At 38.0% G+C, this 23,883-nt stretch overlaps 1 protein-coding gene across 1 annotated transcript; it reads left to right on the top strand.

The window, feature by feature from the left end:
• Positions 1-17,478: 17,478 nt before the first annotated feature.
• On the top strand, positions 17,479-23,363 carry LOC117210191 (protein suppressor of forked). Its single transcript, XM_033452965.1, has 13 exons — positions 17,479-17,607; positions 17,722-17,913; positions 18,039-18,071; positions 19,634-19,731; positions 19,806-19,959; positions 20,042-20,275; positions 20,372-20,755; positions 20,834-21,080; positions 21,155-21,224; positions 21,330-21,426; positions 21,508-21,766; positions 21,839-21,973; positions 22,086-23,363. The coding sequence occupies exons 1-13, from the start codon at positions 17,584-17,586 to the stop codon at positions 22,295-22,297; spliced, it is 2,139 nt and encodes a 712-aa protein (XP_033308856.1). The 5' UTR covers positions 17,479-17,583; the 3' UTR covers positions 22,298-23,363.
• The last annotated feature ends 520 nt before the right edge of the window (positions 23,364-23,883 follow it).

Here is a 23,883-nt window from a genome sequence, read left to right as displayed (position 1 = left end):
CGAGAACGTGAAGAGTCGGAGGCGGAAACTAGGAGAAAAAAATGAAGAAGCAAACGAATCGTTCATTAGGTTTAGAGGTTTAACCCATTTGCATCCAAGCGCGGAATAATCCGCGTTCTGCGACTGTCTTCTATCACCCAGCGCGGATTATTACGCAATGTCTTCTATCAGTCGCTAAATATTCTTCAGATATGAGAGATCATGTTCGACCTGTTTGTCAGCCTATATCAGTTTATTGTATTGACCATTTTAAAGAATTCCACGAGAAATAATAAGATTTAATTTCTTTTTTTTTTTAAATAAATAATTTTTTCTTTTTTTCTCTGTTATAAAGAATGTAAGGTGCGATGTTTACGAAGCAACATTGTCTACCAATCGTTTTAAATTTCCGATAAACTATGAAGAATTTGGATGTCATTCACTGCACCTACGACCGACCGCGCGTGGTGATAGGGACCAGTCCTCTTAAGTAGGGCCATGATGCAAATGGGTTAATCTAATGGAAGTATCATTGCAATTATTGGTGAATAATCGTGCGACGAGCCTGCTAGCAATCGTGACAACGCGAATCGTTGAAATTTTTTTACTTTGTTTCTTGTTGTACTGCCTCTGTGAGAGACAAATTTCTATTTTCGATTTGCGTTGTTTTTATGGCGAACGTACGTAGCGTAAGAATCGTTGATATTTAAAATATTCGATGGAAATTTATTTATTCTTTGTGCAGGTGTATTTAAAAGAAAAACGGATATCGAACGAAGCTTAGCTTCGACGATAGAAGAAAAAAAAACCGAGCGTAGATAGTAGAGAGGAGCGATTGCTGCGGGTTTTCCGCAAGTAGCACGCGGTCACTTCTGTTTTTAATTCTAGCCAATTTTTACTTGTTCGTATGTCCAGTTTGTTTTCATTTTTTTTTTTTTTTTTTTTTTTGTACGGTTAAATAAGGCCAGCTCAACTAGTCTAGAGCACCATATGTATCGTCTATTGCGAAGAATAGAGCCAGTAAAAGGAGAAGAAGGAAGTAATATCGTTAAGGTAATTAAACGGTTAATAATTAAAGAGAATATCGAACTCCGGTGACGGAGCTTGGGACTTAGCATGCTCAGTTAAATAAACTACAAATCGTGATCGTTAAACATTTTTTAATGCATTAAATAGCGATTTATCAGATTATGCACAAAGAATTTCGCGTTTAGGGACGGACAATCATCGATGTTTTCATTGTCAAAGAAAACAAGGGAATTTGACGCTCTGAAAGCCAGTATTACGTGTGCATTAAGCAATAGAATTGTGTATACTATCGACGGCATTGCGATGCTTTTACGAGTCTTTCTTTCGTTCGATCATGCAAAAATTTCTTCGGTCGTATCGGTAAAGAAGCCGGTATGCCTTTTCAGCCATGCGTATACACAAACAAGGTGCCAAAGTAGAAGGTGCAAACGTATTGTGCGAACGAAGATGTCCATTGATACATTACGCTCAATTGTTAAAAAAGAGAGAGAGAGAGAGAGAGAGAAAGAGAGAAGAAAGCAGATCGAAGAATTATTTTTTAAACGCTTTTGCATCCCGTTCGTCGAACACGTCACCGCGATACACGTCTCGTCGAATCGTGCCACGTGTCAAGCATCATCACGAAAAGAAAAATCGAGCGTTTCCTGCTCGATTTCTGCACATTTTATTTTGGCATCTATTACGAAACGAGATCGCTCAAGCAAAATACATTCGAGGCCAATAAAAAGAATTTAATCTTCGCTCGTGAAACGAACGAAGAATTAAAAGAAGAAGAAGAAAAAAAAGAAGAAAAGAAACGCAGAACGTATGTCTACGTTCCTCGTGGTTTTGAGAAAAAGAGTACGTGTATCAGAGTTCGTGTAATTGATGATGCACCGAGTCGGCTGTTCAATTGTCGTCAATCTAAATGCGTCGAGTGCATAAACGAATTACGAGCCTGAAAGTAACGTTATCAAAGAAATTCTATATATATATATATATATATCAAAACATATCGTACGAAGGCATCGACTCTGTGCGTCGCAAGTGTAAAACCACGGTAACGTCACGCGATACGTTCTTAAACGAAGCTACTCGAAGGAGAAGGTGCAATAGGAAACACGGTGTTATAAAGGGTCTGTTGGCTACGCTGAAAGTATCGCGCGATACCGCATTATTGCATTTTTTCCTGCGAGTGACTACGTCGAGGGGAAGTTAAGTTTGCCGTGGCGTTAGCCAGATGTATCGCACGAGAATCGGATAGCTCGCGAATTGCAAGCTTGTAAATAGTTTAGAAACCTTGAGTAACGCGACGTCTGCGTACGTATAGCACATGTGTAGCATTCCCCCGTTTTCTTCGAACCTGTATCTTCTTTTCATTTTAATGTTTTTTTTTTTTTTTGTTCCCTTTGCCACCGCGTCAGTAACGTGGCTAAAGGTAGGCGAAACACAAGAAGACAAAACAAAAACTATTTCGAAGCTAGTTGAAAAAAGAAAAAAAAATACGATGGAACAAGATGCCAGTATATGCTAGAGCCAGTTTATATCGTTAAAAAAGAAGAAAGGAACCTCTACGTGTAAGATTAGTGCGAAGATTGATAAATTAATACTTGTTATGTGTTGTATTTTGATAGGGAATAGTGCCTTTTAACGTTAAGGAAGAGAACGCTGCGTTAGGCCTTAAGTATACTGTTAGTGCCTTAAGTCACGCGAATCTTCGTGCTTGTACACATTTCATAACGCGACCATTCGAATCCTCGTCCAGAGGACCAGTGAGATATATCAAGCGTTGCTTTATTCGGTCGAGATTCATGGAAATCAAGTTACAAGATTCTCGATACTCTCGTTTAAATGTCGTTCGAAACAAACGAGGAAAATTTCGCTAATCGTATTAACCGAATCTTCATATCTTACGTAAATTTAATTCAAGATCCTTGCTTTCGTTGTTACTCCTTCGATTCACTGTTGCCAATTGCTTCGTCTTCATCCTACTTCGACATCTACGATTTCTATCATTCTATCTGTGATTTTCATTCGAACGATCGATCGCGAAACAACGAATCACGTTCGATGGAAAATTCGTTGGAAACGCTCGTCAGATATTTCTCACCTGTTCAAGAAGCATCCTTTCGTTTCGTAAAGCCCACAGCGATTTGCGTCGAACGACAAAATACATAAGTACCACATACTCCGTTATAAACCCGCAGGGACGACCACGCCCCTGGTTGATGGTATGAATAATTTTCGTGTGATCGTCACTGCGAAATTCAATCCGAAAATGAACGAGGTGCCACCCAGGATGCCATTCTACGATCTTGATGACTGATACCGTTGTACCTTTCCTGTAAGGGATTTCTTCGGCGGAACAGCCGTCAGTAATCTGAGCAGAGCGAGGGCGATGAGAAATGCATACTGACGTCATGCCGACACCCTCTTTGATCATTATCATTTTTTTCACTGTGAGCTCGTGCCGAGTCGTACGCTTCTTAACGATACATCCCAACGTTGTGCCGTTATATCTCCACCTCGGGACGATTCATTTCGGCTAATTGTCGACGGGGTGATAAAACGATATTGTTTCCGGTTAACTTTTGCCCGTGAAGCCTCCCATTCGCGAAACGTATTAACACACATCGTCTTCGTAACATTCGTACGGGATCACCTCGTCGTTCTTCATCGTAAAATTTCGTTTCGGCCAAACTCACGTAGGTTTCTTTCTTTTCAGAACTCGATCAGACGAAATATACGATAAAGACGAACCGCTTTCCTCGATCCGAAAAATTTAATCGCTAAACCACATTCCAATCTTTTTAAAGCGTAGCAACAAACGCCATAGCTGTTAAATTATCGTGAAAGAATCGTTTAACGATAAGCCGAGAGACAGGAAGACAGGGATTTCTATAAGAAGCATAACGACCTATCGAGGTCCCTCAAGGTTAGCGACGAACATTCCACGAGCACACACATTCCTAGGTCGTGCACGCGTACGATAGATTCGCGAAAACCCGGACAAAGAGTATCGGCAATTTGTATTTCATGTTAATGCGAAGCTATTCAATTTCCCGTAGAAGGTGAACCGTCGGTGAAACAGGAAACCGGGTAAAGGAATTGAAGGCGACCGATTTTCTACAAAGGCCCCACCTAGAGAAATTAGCATTTCAAGTGCCTTAACAGACGTCAACTGACACCTAACTAATCGAGGCTACGCGTTCGAATTGAAATCACCTTCTGCGATCGAATGGACGCTTTCGGCCATTCGGTTGACACACATCGGTTAAAAAAAGGCGACGTAAAGTGAGAACGAGGGGCAGAGAAAAATGGATCGGCATAAAATTTCCATTGGCGATGATTGATAATTCGAAACGCGGTACGTTTGTGTATTCGTCCGAAGGATTTACAAATAGCGTATAAATCGGTTGGAAGATTTCGGTATTCGATCGTTAAAAGAAAAATATCTGTTCGCGTTCTTTAATTTTAATTAAATTTTAAGATTGGAAAAAGGAAAAGTCTTTAAATCAAAGAATTTTCTCGAAAAGAATTCGTCTTTCGACAAGGTCTTTCAAAAGTTCAACCCTCCGACGTCGATCGTTTGGATCGTCGTTGCTCGATCGTTCGATGGGTGTCGACGTACCTGAATTCGTTGTTAGATTGTTGATTTCATCATATTCTCGTGCGCTTACACGGCTGTCGGAAAGAATTCCAGCGTGGCGTATTAATAATTTAAGAGGTGCTCTTAACGAGCGCGTTCGAGTGATGTTTAATGGCCGCGCGAGAGATCGAGCGAGCGATCCTTCGAAAACGTGTCTGATAAAAAAGAAAAGAGTAGGAAAAAGTCACGATGCATCGAGCTTTTCGAAGACGTAGCTGACAGGTCAGTCCGTCAAACTAGCGATGATTTTCCATTCTTCGCTTCAAGGGCCAGTAAAATGATACACACAACGCGTACACACACACACACACACACACACACACACACACACACACACACACACACACACACACATACGTCGGTCACTAACATGCATACCTTATGAAGCAACCACACGTATAAATTGCATCCTTAATCTGCGATCATGCGCGGTGCTCAATCTCTCTTGGTGCTTTCGTACGTTGAATTTGACGTGCGTACATCGTGGACAATACGAGGTCGATTCTTAAAGATCCATTACGCAGGAGCGCAAAACGTATCGTTGCAAGAGGTGTGCACGTGTTTGCATCTAGGAGATGTCGAGCCACATAGGAAACGAAAAGCAATAGCAAGTAATATATTTACACACGTAGTTAAGTATATTCCACGAGTTATACAACGTTAGTTAATTGCCTGAAACGCAACTTTAAAACGCCATCACTTTCGAACTCAGGAAACGAAAATGGCTATCGAGAACGAATCCGATTGATCGATTTTGATTTCTCTTTTACGAAAGAATTGTCGCGTTTTATGTGGTCCAAGAATCTCCAACGATGAAAAAAAAAAAGAAAGCTACGCGAACAGAAACACAGGCCGGTGATTAATAATTTACTCAGATACGGAAATTCTCGTTAAGAAAAAGAAAAAAAGGAATAAAACGGAACTACTAGATCGTAAGGATAGATACTAGCAGATAGTAATACTTGTACATAGTATGTAAAATTATCCGTTGATCATCACCGATAGTAAAGCAACGGATCAGCGTAGCATAATTTTTCTCGCAATAATGTAATCAATGGGGGCCAGTAATTCTCTCTCGGATCTCGCACGGTGTTATACACTGCGAGGCGCGTGGCGTACCCTTTTTCTCAGCGAATTTTTGGCGCAGTCGAACATACACAATACACACACAATATACATATACACAGTTTCGTCGCGCGTGCTTCTCGTCGATTGTTCGAGCGCGAGCAGCGAATGAGAACGATCGAACCTCGCGCGGAAACGCTTTCAGGTTCCTAGAACAGGTGTAAACGATCGCATCGAATGGTAACACGAATATGTTGGATCTACCGCGATGAAAATCCGTGGGTCGTCGATGAACGTGTTTCTATTGGACGCCGGAACACACGCGAAAGCTCGACTGTCGTCGAAGTTGGGAAGGTTTAAAGGGACAGTTTTAACAGTCGCGCGCCACCAACTATTACTTTATAAGAATATATGTAACTGTATATGTCGCGTAGAGTTGCGTAGGATCGATAATATAATATATTACACTACGACTCACTCTGTATAAACGAAGGCATTATTATAACTTTGTACTTTCTAATTATACATTAACCGCGTCGCTTGAGGACGGTCGCTATTCGTACCGCGCACGTCGGCAGGGGAGGTTCGTTAGTGCATTAAAAGAAAAAAATATATATATTATATATATATAAATAAAAATCTATATATATATATATAGATAAATATAGATATATATTGTAAATGTGGTTGTAATCTTATTACTGTTATATCGATATATCGATGTCCTTGATTTGGATAATTTATTTATTGCGATGTGAACCGAAACGAAGATCGTGTAATTATCGTATACCGCGGAAAAGAAGAAGAAGAAAAAAAAAGAAAGAAAGAGCAAACTGATTATTGAAGTAATAGCGAAATATTATTAATACGCACGAAATTATATATTTATACAACGTTATCGACGCGAGGACACGTCTCAGAGGCGCGTCTCGTTGCGTGAAAGTCCTAAATTGTGAATCACGTTTGTGACAGTACGGTCGGGCGGATATTTAAATATCGTACTTCGCGATTCCTACTGAGGAAGTAAAAATTATTGTATCGTAAGAGGGCGGTCCGTGGCCCCGTACGTGTCCATTAAATAAATTATATCGTCGACATAATCGCTAGCACACAAGGTGTCACGTGCGTCCTGTGCGGTACAATATCGCGCCAGTCGATAATCTTATTATCGAAATGATGGTTACATATTTTAGATAATCCTATTATCATTATCATTATTACGATTCTTATTATAATTGCTACTATTACTATTATTATTGTATTTGGCAGGGTTACGACATTAAAATCGTAAAAAAAGAAAGACTAACGACTTTTCCTAACTACCTGAGAGCGATCCTTGTACCATTTCCTGATTGAAGTTTTGTCTTAAATCAATTCGAACCAATCGGAATTAATAAATTAATAGAAACATTGTCAATATCGTTTTACCAATCTTAACACGTTATTCACATTATTTGAAATATTATGTCAAAGTTTCTATGCTCGTCCTCGTTAATCAAGTCCGCTGACATCAGGTCGCTTGAATTCAAATAATTCGAAACAGTTTACCAACGTGAACCTGTTATGAATGTCCAACTGAAAAATTATCGAGCGAGCCGAGAACGTGGAACCTTTTCTAAAAACGTTACCAGCCTTGCTCCCATATAAATGCATCTGCATCCTCGTTAACGTTTTACCCCGTTACACGCTAGTTAGACGGTCGTGGTACGATAAATAAAGCCGCAAAACCGGGCAAGCCTCGTAGATGTTTTGTGACAACCGGCCAGTCACAATACGATCATTAGGCTATTTTCCAGAGTGTACCGCCCTAAGACGCAATATCTCTGCCGAGGCCACGTATTTGTCCCGTCTGGCAACAAGATTTCTGCACACTGGTATTCCACTAAGTTGTAGGTAGTCTCCGTACTAGGTAAGTACAAATCCTACCGTATACCTCCGGGAGAATTTGTAGTCCGAACGGCGGCTATAACCGAGGCCATAACTTAAGCGGAATACCGTCGTTGATTCCAGTCCTCGCCGGAATTCCCTCTCGAGTCGGTGCAATTGTGGATATCAACGACGACACGACGTCCTTTCGTGCTGATACCTGGCCGTCTAGAAACCAGCGTTTCCTTTGTAAATGAAAGCGTGTCGATCGAACAGATCTTACGGGTATACTTAATTAATCGCTCGCGTTTTGCGACTGTTCTTTCGACGTTCTCCTTGGTTTCTCTCCGTGTTTTCGCGAACTAACCGAAACCATAGACGAGTAACGACACGTACGTGTAACGATTCGCGTTGTCCGATCAAATAAACTCTTCCACCTGTTCGCCAAGTTCTTGGGCGATGTCGATAAAAAATATACAAGGAACGAAATCATTTATGGTAGCGATGATAAGGAACTCGTATTTGCCGGCGTCGTGGTATTCGAATCGTGGTCGCGTTTCTTCCCATTGGTGGTATTTATCGGTCGAAGAAACCGGAGTGCTCTTAGGAAAGCAATATAAAGATTAAAGTTAAAAGTGTCTTTTGCTTCGTTTCATTTTGATAGTGCGGCCTCCGTGCAGAAATAACGTAAAGTTAGAAAGAACGAACGATCGAAGCGTGGCGGAATCGCAATTTCAGGCAAAGCGGCGTGTGCGCGGCGAGCGTGCAGTCGCCTATATAGATCATATCGTTAATTGAAAACGGTGAAGGGACTGTTGGGAACAATAACGAGATCGGCAGGAAAACGCATTCGCACGGCGGTGTTTCGAAAGAAGGATATCTGCATGCTGTCGGTGGTGCCGCCGCACCGCGTAGAGAAGCAATCGATGGTTGTTGCGGCACGCATCCCTGAATCGGGTCTGGTGTACCGTGTACGCTCACGACGTTTTTACTGCTCGCTCTGCTTCTAATGGGATCGAGCCTCCATAATTGAATTTACGAACCGCTCCAGTATACCCACGTCGTCCATTTTCCGCGAGCCCCTGTTGACGGCCACGTGACATTCCCATCGCATCGGAGCCCTACGAGGCACGAACGTGCTTAATGCTCCCGGTTCCACTCGATTTCCATTCGAACCGGCCCCGAAGTATATTTCGTCGACGCTAATGACGGTATAACTTACTAACCTTATACCCGTATTTCTATTAACCGTCCGTTAACTATCAACAAAACGGTTACAAATTGGCGTGCGCCGGTGAATCGCGGCAGAAAAACAGAGCCGAAGGATAGTGGCCGTCGCGAGTGAAATGTAAGCGCGCGGCTCATCGCGAAGATCGGACGTATCGGTAATTAAATTTACTAATAGAAATTATAGGGTATCGATAGGTAACGGATGCTCGGCGGAACGTTGATTACCGTTGTGCCGGGTAATTGGGCCGGCGACCGACGAAAGAAGAGAAACAGAAGAGTTATTGGGTACAGGGTCGATCGTTTGCTGGCTCGCTCGTTCGTTCGTTCGCTCGTTCGTTCGTTCGCAATTAGCAACACCGATTCCAGCGTAACGATACTCTTAACGTTCACGAGCATGTACGATAACCGATAAATTAATGATTCATAGATCGCGTATGCAGTAATCGATCAACTTTTTATACGTCCCTTATTGGTTCGTAATAAACGTAATGGGCTGATTGATCGTATCCGATTAATGAATTGATTCTTCTTTAGCGTGTATGGTAATTGAACATTTCCTGAATTCCAGTGACTCTGGTCTTGAAAACGGCTATCGCTGTACTTGCACGCGTTTAGCTATTTTAACTCTCGGCTATTTACGATCGAGTTACTTAAGACCTGAACTATGTAAAAAAACTAGAGAATGCAATTTTAACGCTATTCCTTCTATTTTTATTCAACAATGGAATTACTTCAAGGAAATGAAACAGTGTAAGTAAGAAATGACTCAATTTCCTATATCTTCGAGATGATAATATCAAAACTACATTGTCTAAAATAACACGATTTTCTTCTTATGAAATTGATCACATGCAGCGAAGAAATAAACGATCGCAATCAAACTTTTCGATAAGCAATCAAGATGATTCGAATAGATGTGTTTAGATATTTCTGGACACGTAAACCGTAGTAAGCGTCATTTATCATGGCTATCGAATTTTTTTCTACGATCGTTGGCACGATAACGCGAAAAAGTCATCGGTCGCGAATAAGGGTACACCGCATAAAGCAGCGTGATTACCGTTACACTGAAATATACGTTTGCGTATAGTTGAACGTAACGAATGGCCCGGTGTGTTCGCGCTCGTTATTAATCGCTCAGACTGGCTCGCGTGGATATATATTTGTCATCATTAGTGGGTGCGAGGTGCAAATATATTTGTACGCAAGCGGTACAATTCCTGGCTTATAGAGCCATTGCATTTAGAAACGTCGGCGCCGTTTATCGATCGGCGATTGTATCTTCGGACGAGCCGATTCGTAAACCTAAATGTCTCTAGCGAAACGCAGAAACCATTCTTAGCTTGATAATACGTTAAAAATATAAAAGTATCATAGAAAGAGTACTACGAAATTGTTGAAATTTGAAATTATTTCATTGTTAACCGCACAGTAACAAATTACCAAAGTAACAGAAAAGAAAGGAAGAAATCGATATATATCTGAAAGAAATTTCTTAAGGATCGATTATTAATCGAATAGGAATTTAAAAATCTCCAGCAAATCTTACAAGATTGGCGAATCGTTCAATGGAGGAAAAAACCCAACAGAATGAGACCGACATTAGCTACAGTTTCAACTGGAGCTACCAACGTTTCGGCGATGTATGAACGAAACCGAGACATCTTTTTGCGGTGTTGCACGCGGTTATAAATCATGCCTCACGTGCACATTCGTGGCGAACCTATTTGATTGCATACGTATAAGGGATTGGATACTACACTGTGCGGGTTCGTTGCCGAGTGGTAAAAGTGACGATATAATTTTAGCCGGGCATTAGAAAGTGAATTACGAAAACGTTCGCAGCTCGTAAAAGGGATTGGAACTCGTTACGATTAGGTTTAATTTTAAGCATTTTAACAATCGTAGCACATTAGTACGAAACGGAAAAATATAAAACACGTAGAAAATTCAGGGTATGCGGTCAAACCGATGGTGGTACAACGAATTTTATTAAGTCGATGACGATAAATGCCCCCCGTTACAAATGCAAACGATTACGATCGAAGCAATTACGCTTATCACGAAAATTGTACGTCTCGCGCATTTTTCAATCGGTTTTAAAATCATTTTTAAAAATCGGTTGATTATTTAAAACCAAAGTTATATACAATGCGAATAGCGACAAAATCGTTATCTTCTTCGGGCTGCTTATACTTAGACGATTACTCTCGTTTTATGGAAATGCACACGAAGATAGGAAAGAAAAGGTGGGAACGTACCGCGTATTTCTTGGGAATACTTTGCCAAACGAATGTAACTAAAACGAGTGACAATTTTATCGTAATCGTGTGGCTTATTTCACCATTATTGGACCGTTGGTCGTTTCTAAAACGATCGGTATAAACGCTTTTGTCTACTCAATAGCATACTAATACCCTTTATGGCGTCATCGTGATTTCATCTTGCATAGCCGGAGTCAATTACAAAGAAGCAGCATTTTCATGCGGAAAATCGGCTTAGCCATACCCGTACCAATGGAGCAAGGTAATTCGATCTCTTTATAGATCTCGAAAGCATACGAAAAAGTTGATATTGCTTTCGCGAGATGGATCATCGTCGACGACGGGGAAACTTCGCCACCGTATTTGTACGGCCGATAAAATGACACCGGACTCGCAACTCACGGATAACGAGGCAACTTTACGAAACAAAAGATCGCGCAGTATACGTTGGTAGACATAAGCAGACATACGCGCCTGCATTTCTACGAAACTACCGTCGCAGAAAGTCCACGCTAGCCCATAACGCATGTCATATCTGACGATCTTTACGAGGGAGCTGATCGTTCGACGACGACTACGAGCCAGCCAAGCCAGCAAGAAACAACGACAAAGTTGAATCTACCAATGAAAACGAACGTTCTGCAGCATGTTCAGATGCGGGCCGACGAGTCTGTTACGGTAATCGCCGGATCGTCGACACTTTGCAACGCGAATGACGCGTTGAAGGGTTCGTTTGATTAATTAAGTCGCGAGTAAATGTCGAGTATCGTGTTTGTTGAGATCATGCTCGTATTACATATATCGCTGGTTTGCTGCAAGAGTGACATATGTATGTAGAAACCTGCTAATTTTTACACCTTTGCACAAATTAATGCTATCTCCTGAAAAAATCTATTTTACTACTATGTCGCTCCTCTAACAGATCAACGATGCATATACCATGTGTCGTCCGAGAAGATGTTGGAAAAATAAGGAAACCAGCGATGTCGATTCGCGCATCATTGGAGCGGACTGTGAGAACGAATCGTGGCGAAAAGTGTGAAAAGATGTGCAGACCTTGAGAAAACTTATCGCAACTGTATATTAATCACGTAATTACTGTCTTATCGACATCTATCGTGAATATATATAAAATTGTACTATTTATAATTGCTTCAACACGTTTGACGTATCGATGCTTTAATCAACAAGGATCATCGATCATCGTTTCCCCTATAACAACGTGACGACATTTCTCCCAAGAAACATCTGTTTAAAAATATCGAAAAGGCATTCGATCAGATGAATTTCTCGATCAGGATCCCCGTTTCTTCATAAAGGGCCGCGTGACGTTTCGATGACGCTCGGCCGTGTCTGACGACAGGCAAATGAGTAATTTATTGCGCTCGATCATCGGGACCTTTCGTTCCTTTGCTTATTTTTTCCTGTCTTTTTACTCTTCCGCGTCAACCGTGTACAGCTGTTCCTACGGCTACCAACGACCTCTATCTACGGTCTCGAAACAGCTTTTCAGGTTTAGGAGCGAGTTCGTGTCACGTTTCCCACGGCAGCGGTACACTGCGAGTTGCATACATACGCACATGCAAGAAACTCACCGCCATAAAATGTTCTTTACGCATTTCGCAGTTCCCTCTTAGGCGAACGACGAAAGGGAGCTCCGCGCGCGAATGTTCATATTTTTCTATCGAGATGCCGCCGCCACCGTTGTTGGCCGTAAGCAGATTTATATTTATTTCCCGTAGATCGACGCGCTCTCGTCCCGATGATTTTAATGACCGAACTGAACTTTTCGACTCCCCTCGCGAGCGATGGTTTTCCCCGTTTTGAAATAATTACATAACGTTTCGTTTAAGACGTTTCACGTATCTATAAACGCTCGTTTTCCTTTAGCGAGGAAGTATTTATGTAAATGAAGGTCTGAAATACGGTTAGAAGGGATATTCTTGGCTCAGACGATGGTGCAACCCAATGAATTCAAAGAGCATCGAGAATGATAAGTAATACGAGGAGAGTTTTACGGTAGCCAAGGTTGCAACCAACGAATTCAGTTGCACAATGATATAGCTCTCGGAAATCAGTTCACTGGCATGGTAGAAAGGTACTTACACACGAGCGTTTGCGGCTGTGATTATTAGCTTTACCTTAACCAGTTACTCGCTACACGACACATGGATATATCAAGGTTGCAGCGAACTCGCGCAGCTTCCATGTGTTTCGCAAAACACCAACGGATTTGACGTTTCCTTGTTTCAAAAGAATGTAACTCGAATGTGCTCGCTGACAAGGCCGTTTAATAAGTCTGTTTCTTCATCGATGCTTGAAGCGGAATAGCAAAGCTTTAAGAAACTTGGATCAGATCTGTTCGCGAAAGGACTCTGGGCTAAAGAGGATGTCTCTTGAAGCATAAAACTGTGAATCATTTATGATCTAATAAATTTCTCTGCTTATGGTCCAATCCAAGTCTCAAATTCTAATCGTTGACTGCGACATCTCAAGCTCTATCACCGTGCGAAAAATTATAAAAAAAGACAACGCAAGGTCTTAAGTTAACTTCCACGTAAAGCGAACGTAAAATTCTTCCAGCAATGTGGACGTGCATCGATTATATTTCACAGATGGTTCGCGATTGCCAACTGTGCACCCCGTAGTTTATATCGTTCCTAGCCAGATTCGATTATTAGTCAGCACGATCGATTCGAGGAGCATCATTCCTGCTCGTCTCACGATCCGTCAAATATCACTTATTTGGTCGTGGCGTTATTAACGGATTAGGTGCGGTTTACGCCAGTTTCGCGTTTATCGCGCATGAATCTTGGAAAGTAACAGTCGAGCACCGTCGAAGGGATCGAATCGAGAACATGCGCTCCTCGAGGTTTTGCTACTAGCCGCAGGTAATTTACACGCGCACCCGTCCAAACGAGAATTTCGACATTGATGCGGCTCGCAGAGGAGTTACGGGAAAGATGGAAAATCAACGATGTGTAATATTTATGGTATGTCCGAACGAAAATTGCAAAACTGCTTGGGAGGTTCAGCTGCAAGAGAACAGATGAATCGGCTCGATAACATGGAAGAAGGTGCTTCGATGGGTGAAGCGTGGAGTCTGTTGGATTGAAAGATCGAAAGAAGCGAAATTTACATAAATTCAATGTAACATTTCGATTTTGCGTCGATAATCCTCATTGAAGCGGCGAGATTAACTGCACTTTGTTCTAGACTTTGACGCGTAACATATCCTTGAATTTACCATCTTAGTTAGCTATGCATAATCACGGTCTCAAGTCCTTGGTATCGTTGTTTTGTCAATTGTTAATTTTAATGCTGTCCACCCTTTACCATGATGATACTCTTTCCTTTCTTGAGCCCTTACTATGTATCTTCTATTGTAGGAAGAACACGAGAAGTATACCATTTCTTGTCATAATTCGTGATATATAAGCGTTGACAAATTCTGGTCGATACTCCCTGTCCCTACGATTAACGAACAGCAACTATTTAATAAAGGTTTTTCGAGGCGCAGTTTAGGCTTATTTCCCAATTGATGCACTTGACGGATGATGCGTATGCACTTAAATCGGCCAATCTATAGCGTTACTCAACCTGTTTTTAACAAGATATTTCCGTATTGTCGCGTTAGCGCACGCACACAACGTACGTAAAACCGTCTCGACCCGCCCCTGTCCAGTCATGTCAGCGCTAAATGAACCATCAGGGCCGCCATAAATCCTCGGACTATCAGATGAGCAGCCACGGACTTGCCTGTCCCGGATATAACGAGGGACCACCGCCCAGCGTAATGGAAGCACTCTCTGTCGACGCTCGAAAGATACCTTCGAGATTGGACCAAGGCTCCTTGTCCCGCTGGACGAACCAACTCCATCTGATCCGATCTAACAACTATACAGGATTCTTCTAGCAAACAGCTTCTCTAATCCCGTCTAATTTCGTCGGAAAATTATGGAGTTCCTCTAAAAATCACACCTTTCCTAGCCTACATAAATGTATGTAAACGAGCGCCTAGAATTTGGAGGATTTCTCACCCTGATCTTTGATTTGGATCTAAGTTACTGCTTATTTCGAAAGATACGGTTGCCAGGTATACTGCTGCTGCGTTCGATCTTCAACAAAAATCTATCGAAGAAGCTCGACAAGGTCGAACAAAGGCGGAGAACATTGTTAATTACACGGCCGTGCTGGTATCGATGTGGCTGCCGTAGGAGTAACCCGGCCGAGTGGCCAGCAGTAAAGATGGCATCGTACACACTAACGAGTAACAAGTGGCGTGACGTTTCAGTTAAGCTTTACTTTGCAATGTGTGCGAAAGACTGGGAAGAAGATATCGGTATGCCACGACCAGCTACCTATCGTCTCACCTTTGGGCTCTAATTAACGCTGAGATTCATTATCGACACCTCGTTGTACCGTCGGCCACTGTCTTAATTTAGGGTTCAATGTTTTTCGTCATTTTACTCCGCGTCCACTGCGTTTGTTTTCTTTTCCTTCTTTTTTTTTTTTTTTGTTGTTTTGTAGAAATAAATACAATTAAACAAAATTCTCGAATGATATTCTTTGAAGAAATAATATTCATCAAGGACTCCTTTAAATCACAAGTGTTGTAGAAAAATGGTTACTTTGGAAACGGTGTTAGAAAGGTCTCTAGAGCATGCACTATCTGCATCATTATGCAAAATAGAAATTTGTTCGGTGCACGAGTAACAAATGGTCCTCCGTTCGAGCCATCATTTGTAAGGCACAGCTTAGTTTGCATGTATGCATCTGCTGGCTGCATTAAGTTAGTTACGCTTAAATGCAAATTGACGCGTTAATCGATCTGTTCTGACTTCGGAACTCTGTGTATAATGAATCTCCTTACGAGATCCAGCTCGCCGAAAAATCGTGTTTATCGTTGCCTTATAGAATATCCGAAGTATCGAGAAGTATAGTATTATCGAGATTCTTAAAATCTCTCTCTCTCTCTCCCTCTGTCTGTTTGTCTGTCTGTCTGTCTGTCTCTCTCACTCTCTTTCTCTCTCTCTCTCTCTCTCTCTCCCCCTCTGTCTGTCTGTCTGTCTGTCTGTCTCTCTCCCTCCCTCTCTCCCCCCCTCTCTCTCTCTCTCTCTCTATTAAGGAACGTTTATCTTACAATATTCTCACGATTGAGTCGAATCAAATGCACTACGATGGATGCTCAATCGTTTTCCTCCAGACATATTATTCAGACTATTATATCGTACACGAAACGATGTGAATCTCCCGAGCATCTATTCAAGATCCTGTGGCATAACAGTACCAGAAGATAGGTGTTCACCTGAGATCGATTCTAAATTCGCGCCCCGGGCTGATCGACCAACTCGTCACAGTAGATTTGACTCGATCGTGACTAATACTTCAGCGGTAGTAACTTTCAATTCTCATAGCTACTTATGATCAAAAATCGAAACGTCTTCTTTCGATTGTTCGAATCGAATTTGAAATAGTATACAATTGACAGATGATGAATGGGATGAACTAGACTATAATCATTTAACAATCAATGATTCATATGTGTATATATATATATATATATATATATATATATATATACATATGAATCATTGATTATATATATATGATATATATATGATATATATATATATATATATGTATGTATATATTCAATGAAATTGTACCAATGAAATTGTTATTCGAAAACCGGAACTATTGTACATGATATAGACGGAAGTTCACATTGATTAGAGACGAACCTCGATTACGTCAAAAATCACATATCCGTTTAGTGGGATATTGGAAGAGGAAAAATCTGTTACATTGTTAGACAACAAAATTTGATAAAGCTTAGAATCTGTATTATCGGCGATGTGATTTAATTAGTACGAACTTGCTTATACATTGAATGTATTACATATGCCTACCATTCGATATATCTACGTATATGGTTATAATCGTCATATATGTATTGTGATAAATTATAATACAGATTTTACAAATAAGAGAAACGTTCTTATAGAAAATTAAATTCTTTTGCATATTTAATCCTTATATAATAAAGAAATGACGAGGAATTAATACATAATTAATTTTCTTACCAAGACGAAATTGTTTAACATTCCATACTGGTTCAAAGTTGCTCATCGATGAATTGCAATGGCCTTTTTTCTTCAACTATAAGTATCTCTACTCATTATGTGTATAATATTTGCATCTTTTACATAAAAATCCACCTTATTAGATTAAAAATGTATAAATTAATAGGAATTTTCTTTTAGCAGATTCTCATGATTTGAAACGACGCACATTAAAGACGCACTAAAATGGTTGCTATCGATGGAGGTCGAATATCGAACGATTTCTCAAAACGATATATTGAACGTGTTCTCAAAACGATATATCGGACGCCATCGAAATTCTGATTTCTGGTCGCCATTACTTACTTAAGCTTGTAGGCAATTAGGGCTGGCTGTTTCATTTCGATACGTGGAAGTTCTTGTATCAAGAAATTAGAATTGTTTCGGAGAATTAAAAATGACAGACGATAAAACAGAATTTGTAAGTACTATGTATCATTGCGATAGCGTTCATGAAGTGATTATAACCTCACTTTCTACAACATCCGTTTAGCTTGTACATTTTATATAATTGTTTGCCCTTCTTTATTTATAGGATTGGGGAAATGAAAAATTACAACGTGCTCAAAAAACTGTAGATGAATCTTCTTATGATTTGGAAGCATGGAGCATCCTTATCAGAGAAGCGCAAAACAGACCTATCGTAGAAGTAAGGCCAGTTTTTGAAAAACTTGTGTCTGTGTTTCCTTCTGCGGGCCGATATTGGAAAATTTATATAGAGCAGGAGGTAACATTATTACAGTTTCAGTGAACTATATCTGTTAAAAATTATCAATATAAATGATTCTTTATCGAGTAATGCGATTATTGTTGAAACAGAAAGTTTAGTTTGTAATTTTTTTACTGTTTCAGATGAAAATGCGCAACTTTGAAAAGGTGGAAAAGGTATGTTAATATTAATTGTCTGAGTTTCAAAATTTAATGAAAGCACTTTCTATATTATCAAACTTCTAGTTATATATAATGTTCAATTTGTTTGTTCGGGATGATACATAGTTTTCGTTATTGATTTTAAAATAAAAGTATTGGTTGAACTTTTTTTTTAATACAGATTCATGATATGCATGTTTGTTTATTAATCAAGGATGGTTATAGATTAAATAACCATTGTATGAAATAATTAATTTCTAATTAAACATTGATATTTAAAGAGTTCTATTTTAATTTTTTAGTGCAATAAGGTTACATTTAATAATGGTAGGATATTATTAACCCATTGTGATCAAATATTATCATACAATGTGATTCTAAGCACTTTTCATATTATATGAGGTGAATAAAAACAATATTTCACCATACACAAATATCTCATTGATTACAATTGATCTGTTGGTATATTTGGGAGGTTGTTTTCTTTGTTGAATGATGTATACATTGAATATATTTGATATAACAAGCTTAATAATAATAAATACACATTACTAGTATAAATCAACTTACGAAGGCAACTTTCTGAATGTAACAGCCTTGTATTCCTTCCTGCAATACATTTTTTAGTGTGCTTGGATTATGTTACTTAAAATAAAATAATAGTCATATTACATGAAGTGTAGAAATCTTATTAAGAACATTATGAAATAAAAATATTATGAACAAATATTAAGCATTAATTCGATTGAATTACATTTGTGTAAAGTATATCTACCTCTTTGCAAATAAGGAAAGTATTGGTGACACACATATTTGTCTCAGTATTATGTGTAGTTTTGAGACAATTAATATTTCTAGATATTATTTCATAAGTATGCTTTGGGAATTACATCATTTTCCTTCCCCCAGCACAGTATTTGAGGCTTCAAATATTGTGAAATTTCTATAGAGGTAGCATAAGGTGACGAATACATTGAAATATTAATTCATTGTATGTTTATAATATATAGTAGAGGCAAATAATTCCTATACTTAATCATGGTATAATTTTGCTATGTTTTGTCACCCTATGTTGCTTCAAATTGTCTAAATTTTTTTATGATGTTTTGGGATCATTCATTTCTAGATCCCACATAGGTCAATTATATTATTAACCCCGCCAAAAAATAAATAAACTTTTTATTCAATGGGGTTTATTTTGTGTTACCTTTATAATCTCATATCTGGAAAATTTTTTCCTAATTATTTCCCAATGAAAACATGTTTATTCAATAAAACATTCTCAATTGATGCACTGGTGCATTATTATTTCTCCCATTACATACAAACAATATTGTAGTAGTGATTGTATTAAAGACCTGCTTAATAAATTATTGAATTTTTACTTCCTGATATTTTGATGTGATTCTTATTGGTTTTATCAATAATGTTTAAATATGTGTTTAAAAAAGACTTGCCTATAAGGGTAAGTAAGGTGGTAGATATGTAATGTTTTGTGTAACCACACTTAAATGAGCTTTAACTGATGTCGCACTATTTTCTTATATTTCCTCTAAAGTACTTCTTTTGTCTGACAGCTTTTCCAAAGGTGCCTTATGAAAATCTTAAATATTGAGTTATGGAAACTTTATCTTTCTTATGTGAAAGAAACAAAAGCCAGTCTTGCAACATACAAGTATGTATTTATATCTTTAAGTATGTTTTTAATAAAATAATTGCAGCAAGATTTATTACATAATTTATTCATAGGGAAAAAATGGCACAAGCATATGACTTTGCACTGGATAAAATTGGTATGGATATCCATTCCTATAGTATATGGAATGATTACGTTACATTCCTTAAAAGTGTGGAAGCTGTTGGTTCATATGCTGAGAACCAAAAAATTAGTGCAGTGAGGAAGGTAACGAACTATGTGTTCTTATTGGATTATATATTAATATATTTTATTGATTTGCTTCATACATTGGTGATGTTAATTGTAGGTGTATCAACGAGGTGTAGTTAACCCTATGATAAATATGGAACAATTATGGAAAGATTATATGGCTTTTGAACAAAATATTAATCCAATAATTGCGGATAAAATGGCTATTGAACGTTCTAGAGATTATATGAACGCAAGACGAGTTGCCAAAGAATTAGAAGCTGTAACAAGAGGATTGAACCGAAGTGCTCCTAGTGTACCTCCAACCGGTCATCCAGAAGAAGTTAAACAGGTAATTATTGAACTACTTTGTAAATATCAATTATTATAAATTGTAGATATTATGGTATAAATGTTTAAACATAACAAAATGATATTATTGTTTTAGGTTGAATTGTGGAAGAAATATATTGCATGGGAACGTAGTAACCCTTTAAGAACTGAAGATACTTCTTTAGTTGCTCGCAGAGTAATGTTTGCTATAGAACAGTGTTTATTATGTTTGGGTCATCATCCTGCAGTGTGGCATCAAGCTGCACATTTTTTAGAACTTAGCTCAAAAATATTAACAGAAAAAGGAGATGTAAATGCCGCAAAAAATTTAAGCGATGAAGCAGCAACAATGTTTGAAAGAGCAACAAGTACATTGTTGTCCAAAAATATGTTATTATACTTTGCGCATGCCGATTTTGAAGAAGGAAGAGTAAAATATGAAAAAGTTCATCAAATATATCAAAAGTTCCTTGATATACCTGACATTGACCCTACACTAGTTAGTATCTATTGTTTGTTAATACTAAATATTTTATTCAATGATTTGAGTATTACTAAATTGAATGCCATTTCGTAGGCGTATGTACAATACATGAAATTCGCAAGACGCGCTGAAGGTATAAAATCGGCTAGAACGGTTTTTAAAAGAGCTCGCGAAGACCCAAGATGTAAACATCATGTATATGTTGCTGCTGCATTAATGGAATATTATTGCACGAAGGATAAAAATATTGCTTTTCGGATATTCGAATTAGGTTTAAAGAAATTTGGGGACAATCCTGACTATATACTTTGTTATATTGACTACTTGTCACATTTGAATGGTGAGCTAACTTTTTAAGAAATAAATTTACATATATTTTACATATCTCAATTCTAATTGCGTTTAATATTTCAGAGGACAATAATACAAGAGTTTTATTCGAGAGAGTTTTATCATCTGGTAGTTTAGAACCTGAAAAATCAGTGTAAGTGATAAATCTGTTTGCTTAGAATATTAATAAACGTGTATGAATTATTTTTATAACTAAGGTTACTCTTAATATTTATCTTGTATTTAATATTATTTTCAGCGATATATGGAACCGATTTTTAGAATTTGAATCTAATATTGGAGATCTAGCAAGTATTGTAAAAGTTGAAAAACGACGTAGTGCTGTATTAGAAAAGGTATTATTGATCTGCATAACGTTTATTTGATATCTTTTTGTAATTTATACAATTTTTAATTTTTTTTTTTTTTTTTTGTAGATCAAAGAATTCGAAGGTAAGGAAACAGCACAATTAGTAGATAGATATAAATTCTTGGATCTATATCCATGTACTCCTATGGAGTTACGGTCCATTGGATATATGGAAGTATCCAGCGTTGGAAGAAGTACAGTTGGCGCATTACCACGAATACCAGATCCAGAGGAAGCTATAGCATCATTGCCAAGACCTGATATATCACAAATGATACCTTATAAACCAAAAGTAAATCCATTACCTGGAGAGCATCCAGTACCAGGTAAATTCCTTTATTAAAACATACTATATCTAAATTTAGTTGTCTATAATGCATGATAAAAAATTTTTATAGGTGGATCTTTTCCATTGCCACCAGCTGCAGCACAACTTTGTACCATGCTTCCTCCACCTGGATGCTTCAGAGGACCATTTGTGGCTGTTGATTTACTCATGGATGTTTTCAATCGAATTCAGTTACCTGACCATGGTAAGGTTACAAATACTATCAAATGAGTCATTTTCATTTTTAATTAACTCATCAAAATATAACAACAATGTATGGAATTTGTGTTCTAAAAGAAGGTTTTTTTTTTACATAGCCCCATTGCCGGTAGCGGATAACGGATGTGATACAAAATTGTTTGACCTTGCGAAATCCGTACATTGGATAGTCGACGAAAGTAACGATGGGGTTAGTATTGGATCTAAACGTAGAAGAACGCGCTTAGGTGATGACAGCGAAGAAGAAGACTTACCACCGCCACCCGCAAATGACATATATCGCCAAAGACAACAAAAACGAGTCAAGTAAATAAAAGAAAATTACATATTCACCAGAGTTACGTATCATCTCCACGTATTTTGGAGAAATATGATACATGTTATCATATATTTTTACATTTTCTGTTTGTTCTAAAAGAAGTTTCCTAAAAGAACGAACCTATTATTACTGAAAAGCGTACGTTACGTATATAACAGCTACTAAATTTCTTATGTGACACTGTGCACAATACTTTGAGTACTATGTACTCAGAAATCCTATATTTACATTGTTGATTTCATCTTTGTTCAAATGTGTTCATTTACATATAAAGTGTCTAATATGTATATCAGATATAAGAAGATAAAATTGGGAACGTCCAGTAGATTGAAATTGATTGTATTGTTAGTTACATCATTGTAAACTACAGATTTAGCATAGGTGTAAGATTGAGATATAATTTTTACACCAGCGTTTATGACAATTTATATCATATATGAGTAAAACATTTCTCAGATTATAAAAAATGGTTGCACAACCATTTTAGAATGAAAATAATAGGCGTAACACTTATGATTTTATTGGAGTAAGTCGTTTCATTGTATTTCGAACTACAATAAAACTCTATTTATTTGAACTCGTCGAGACAAATAGTTTGTATAATAGGATTTCGCTAATTATGCCCAGTACCTAATAAATGAATTCAACAGGCGAAGGATCAGTTAGTTGGGCATTAACTTTTCAGTCAGATAAATGGATTTTTACTATATATAGAAATATTGCGTTATTTAGAATCATTATAAAAATTGATAGATAAAGAATATGAATCTTCTTAGTTATAAGTTTGTTCTCATCGTACAGTATCGAATCAAATGTATTCGAAAAAATAGTTTCCTCATTTCGTTTCTTATTTCAATATTTGTATTCGTTTTTATAAATTTTGTATACTTTTCTAATGATTAACTATTAATGTATTATCTATTATTTTCTTTTTTAACATTTGTTAAAATAGAATATCTGCGGAAAACTATTTATCCGAATACGCTTGTCCCGTTCTGTATTGTTAAGACGATCTTTATAATTTAATGTACAAGACCAATAAATTGTCGAAATTCCACTGCAGTTTTTTTATTCAAAAATATTTCTATCTTTTCTCCAGAGAAAATTGACGTGTGTGACATTTATATGTTAGTGAAATGGTACATGTCGTCAGAGCTTTAGTCAGCAGGTATAACTACTCAATGAAGGCGCAATTAAACTTTGATCACTGTAACTAGTTCGAGTGGCTGTTAATGGCCCTCTCGGGAAATTGTAAGTTGAGCTATATGCTACGAAAATAGTTGTTCTCTGAGATTGGAATCATTTTGAAATTTGCACATACAGTTGCAACTTTAGTTAGATTTAGTTAAGTGCTATTTATATTGATACATGGTATAATTTAAATGACTCAAACTAAGAAATACTAAAAAAAGTTATCTAATTGTAATACAACATAGTACCTTTGGTTAATCAAATGTTGTAACACTTCTCCCCAATCTGTCGCTGTGCTTATACCAACTGTGTGTAGTAGAAGCTGCGGAATCTGGAGGAATCTCTATTACACAGGCATAAATCCCAGTACGTTTAATGCGTAATTG

Source organism: Bombus bifarius, unplaced genomic scaffold, assembly GCF_011952205.1.
Source record: "Bombus bifarius isolate JDL3187 unplaced genomic scaffold, Bbif_JDL3187 scf7180000008199, whole genome shotgun sequence".
In the NCBI taxonomy this organism is placed as follows: Eukaryota; Metazoa; Arthropoda; class Insecta; order Hymenoptera; family Apidae; genus Bombus; species Bombus bifarius.
Note: the sequence above shows the minus strand (reverse complement) of the source record. Positions and strands in the feature narration are given on the sequence as shown.

Excerpts from the sequence above, each read along its gene's own strand:
- LOC117210191 (XM_033452965.1), top strand. The coding sequence starts at position 17,584 with ATGACAGACGATAAAACAGAATTT. Across the intron at positions 21,225-21,329 it reads TTAGAACCTGAAAAATCAGT|CGATATATGGAACCGATTTT; the intron begins GTAAGTGATAAA and ends TATTATTTTCAG. Across the intron at positions 21,974-22,085 it reads AATTCAGTTACCTGACCATG|CCCCATTGCCGGTAGCGGAT; the intron begins GTAAGGTTACAA and ends TTTTTTACATAG.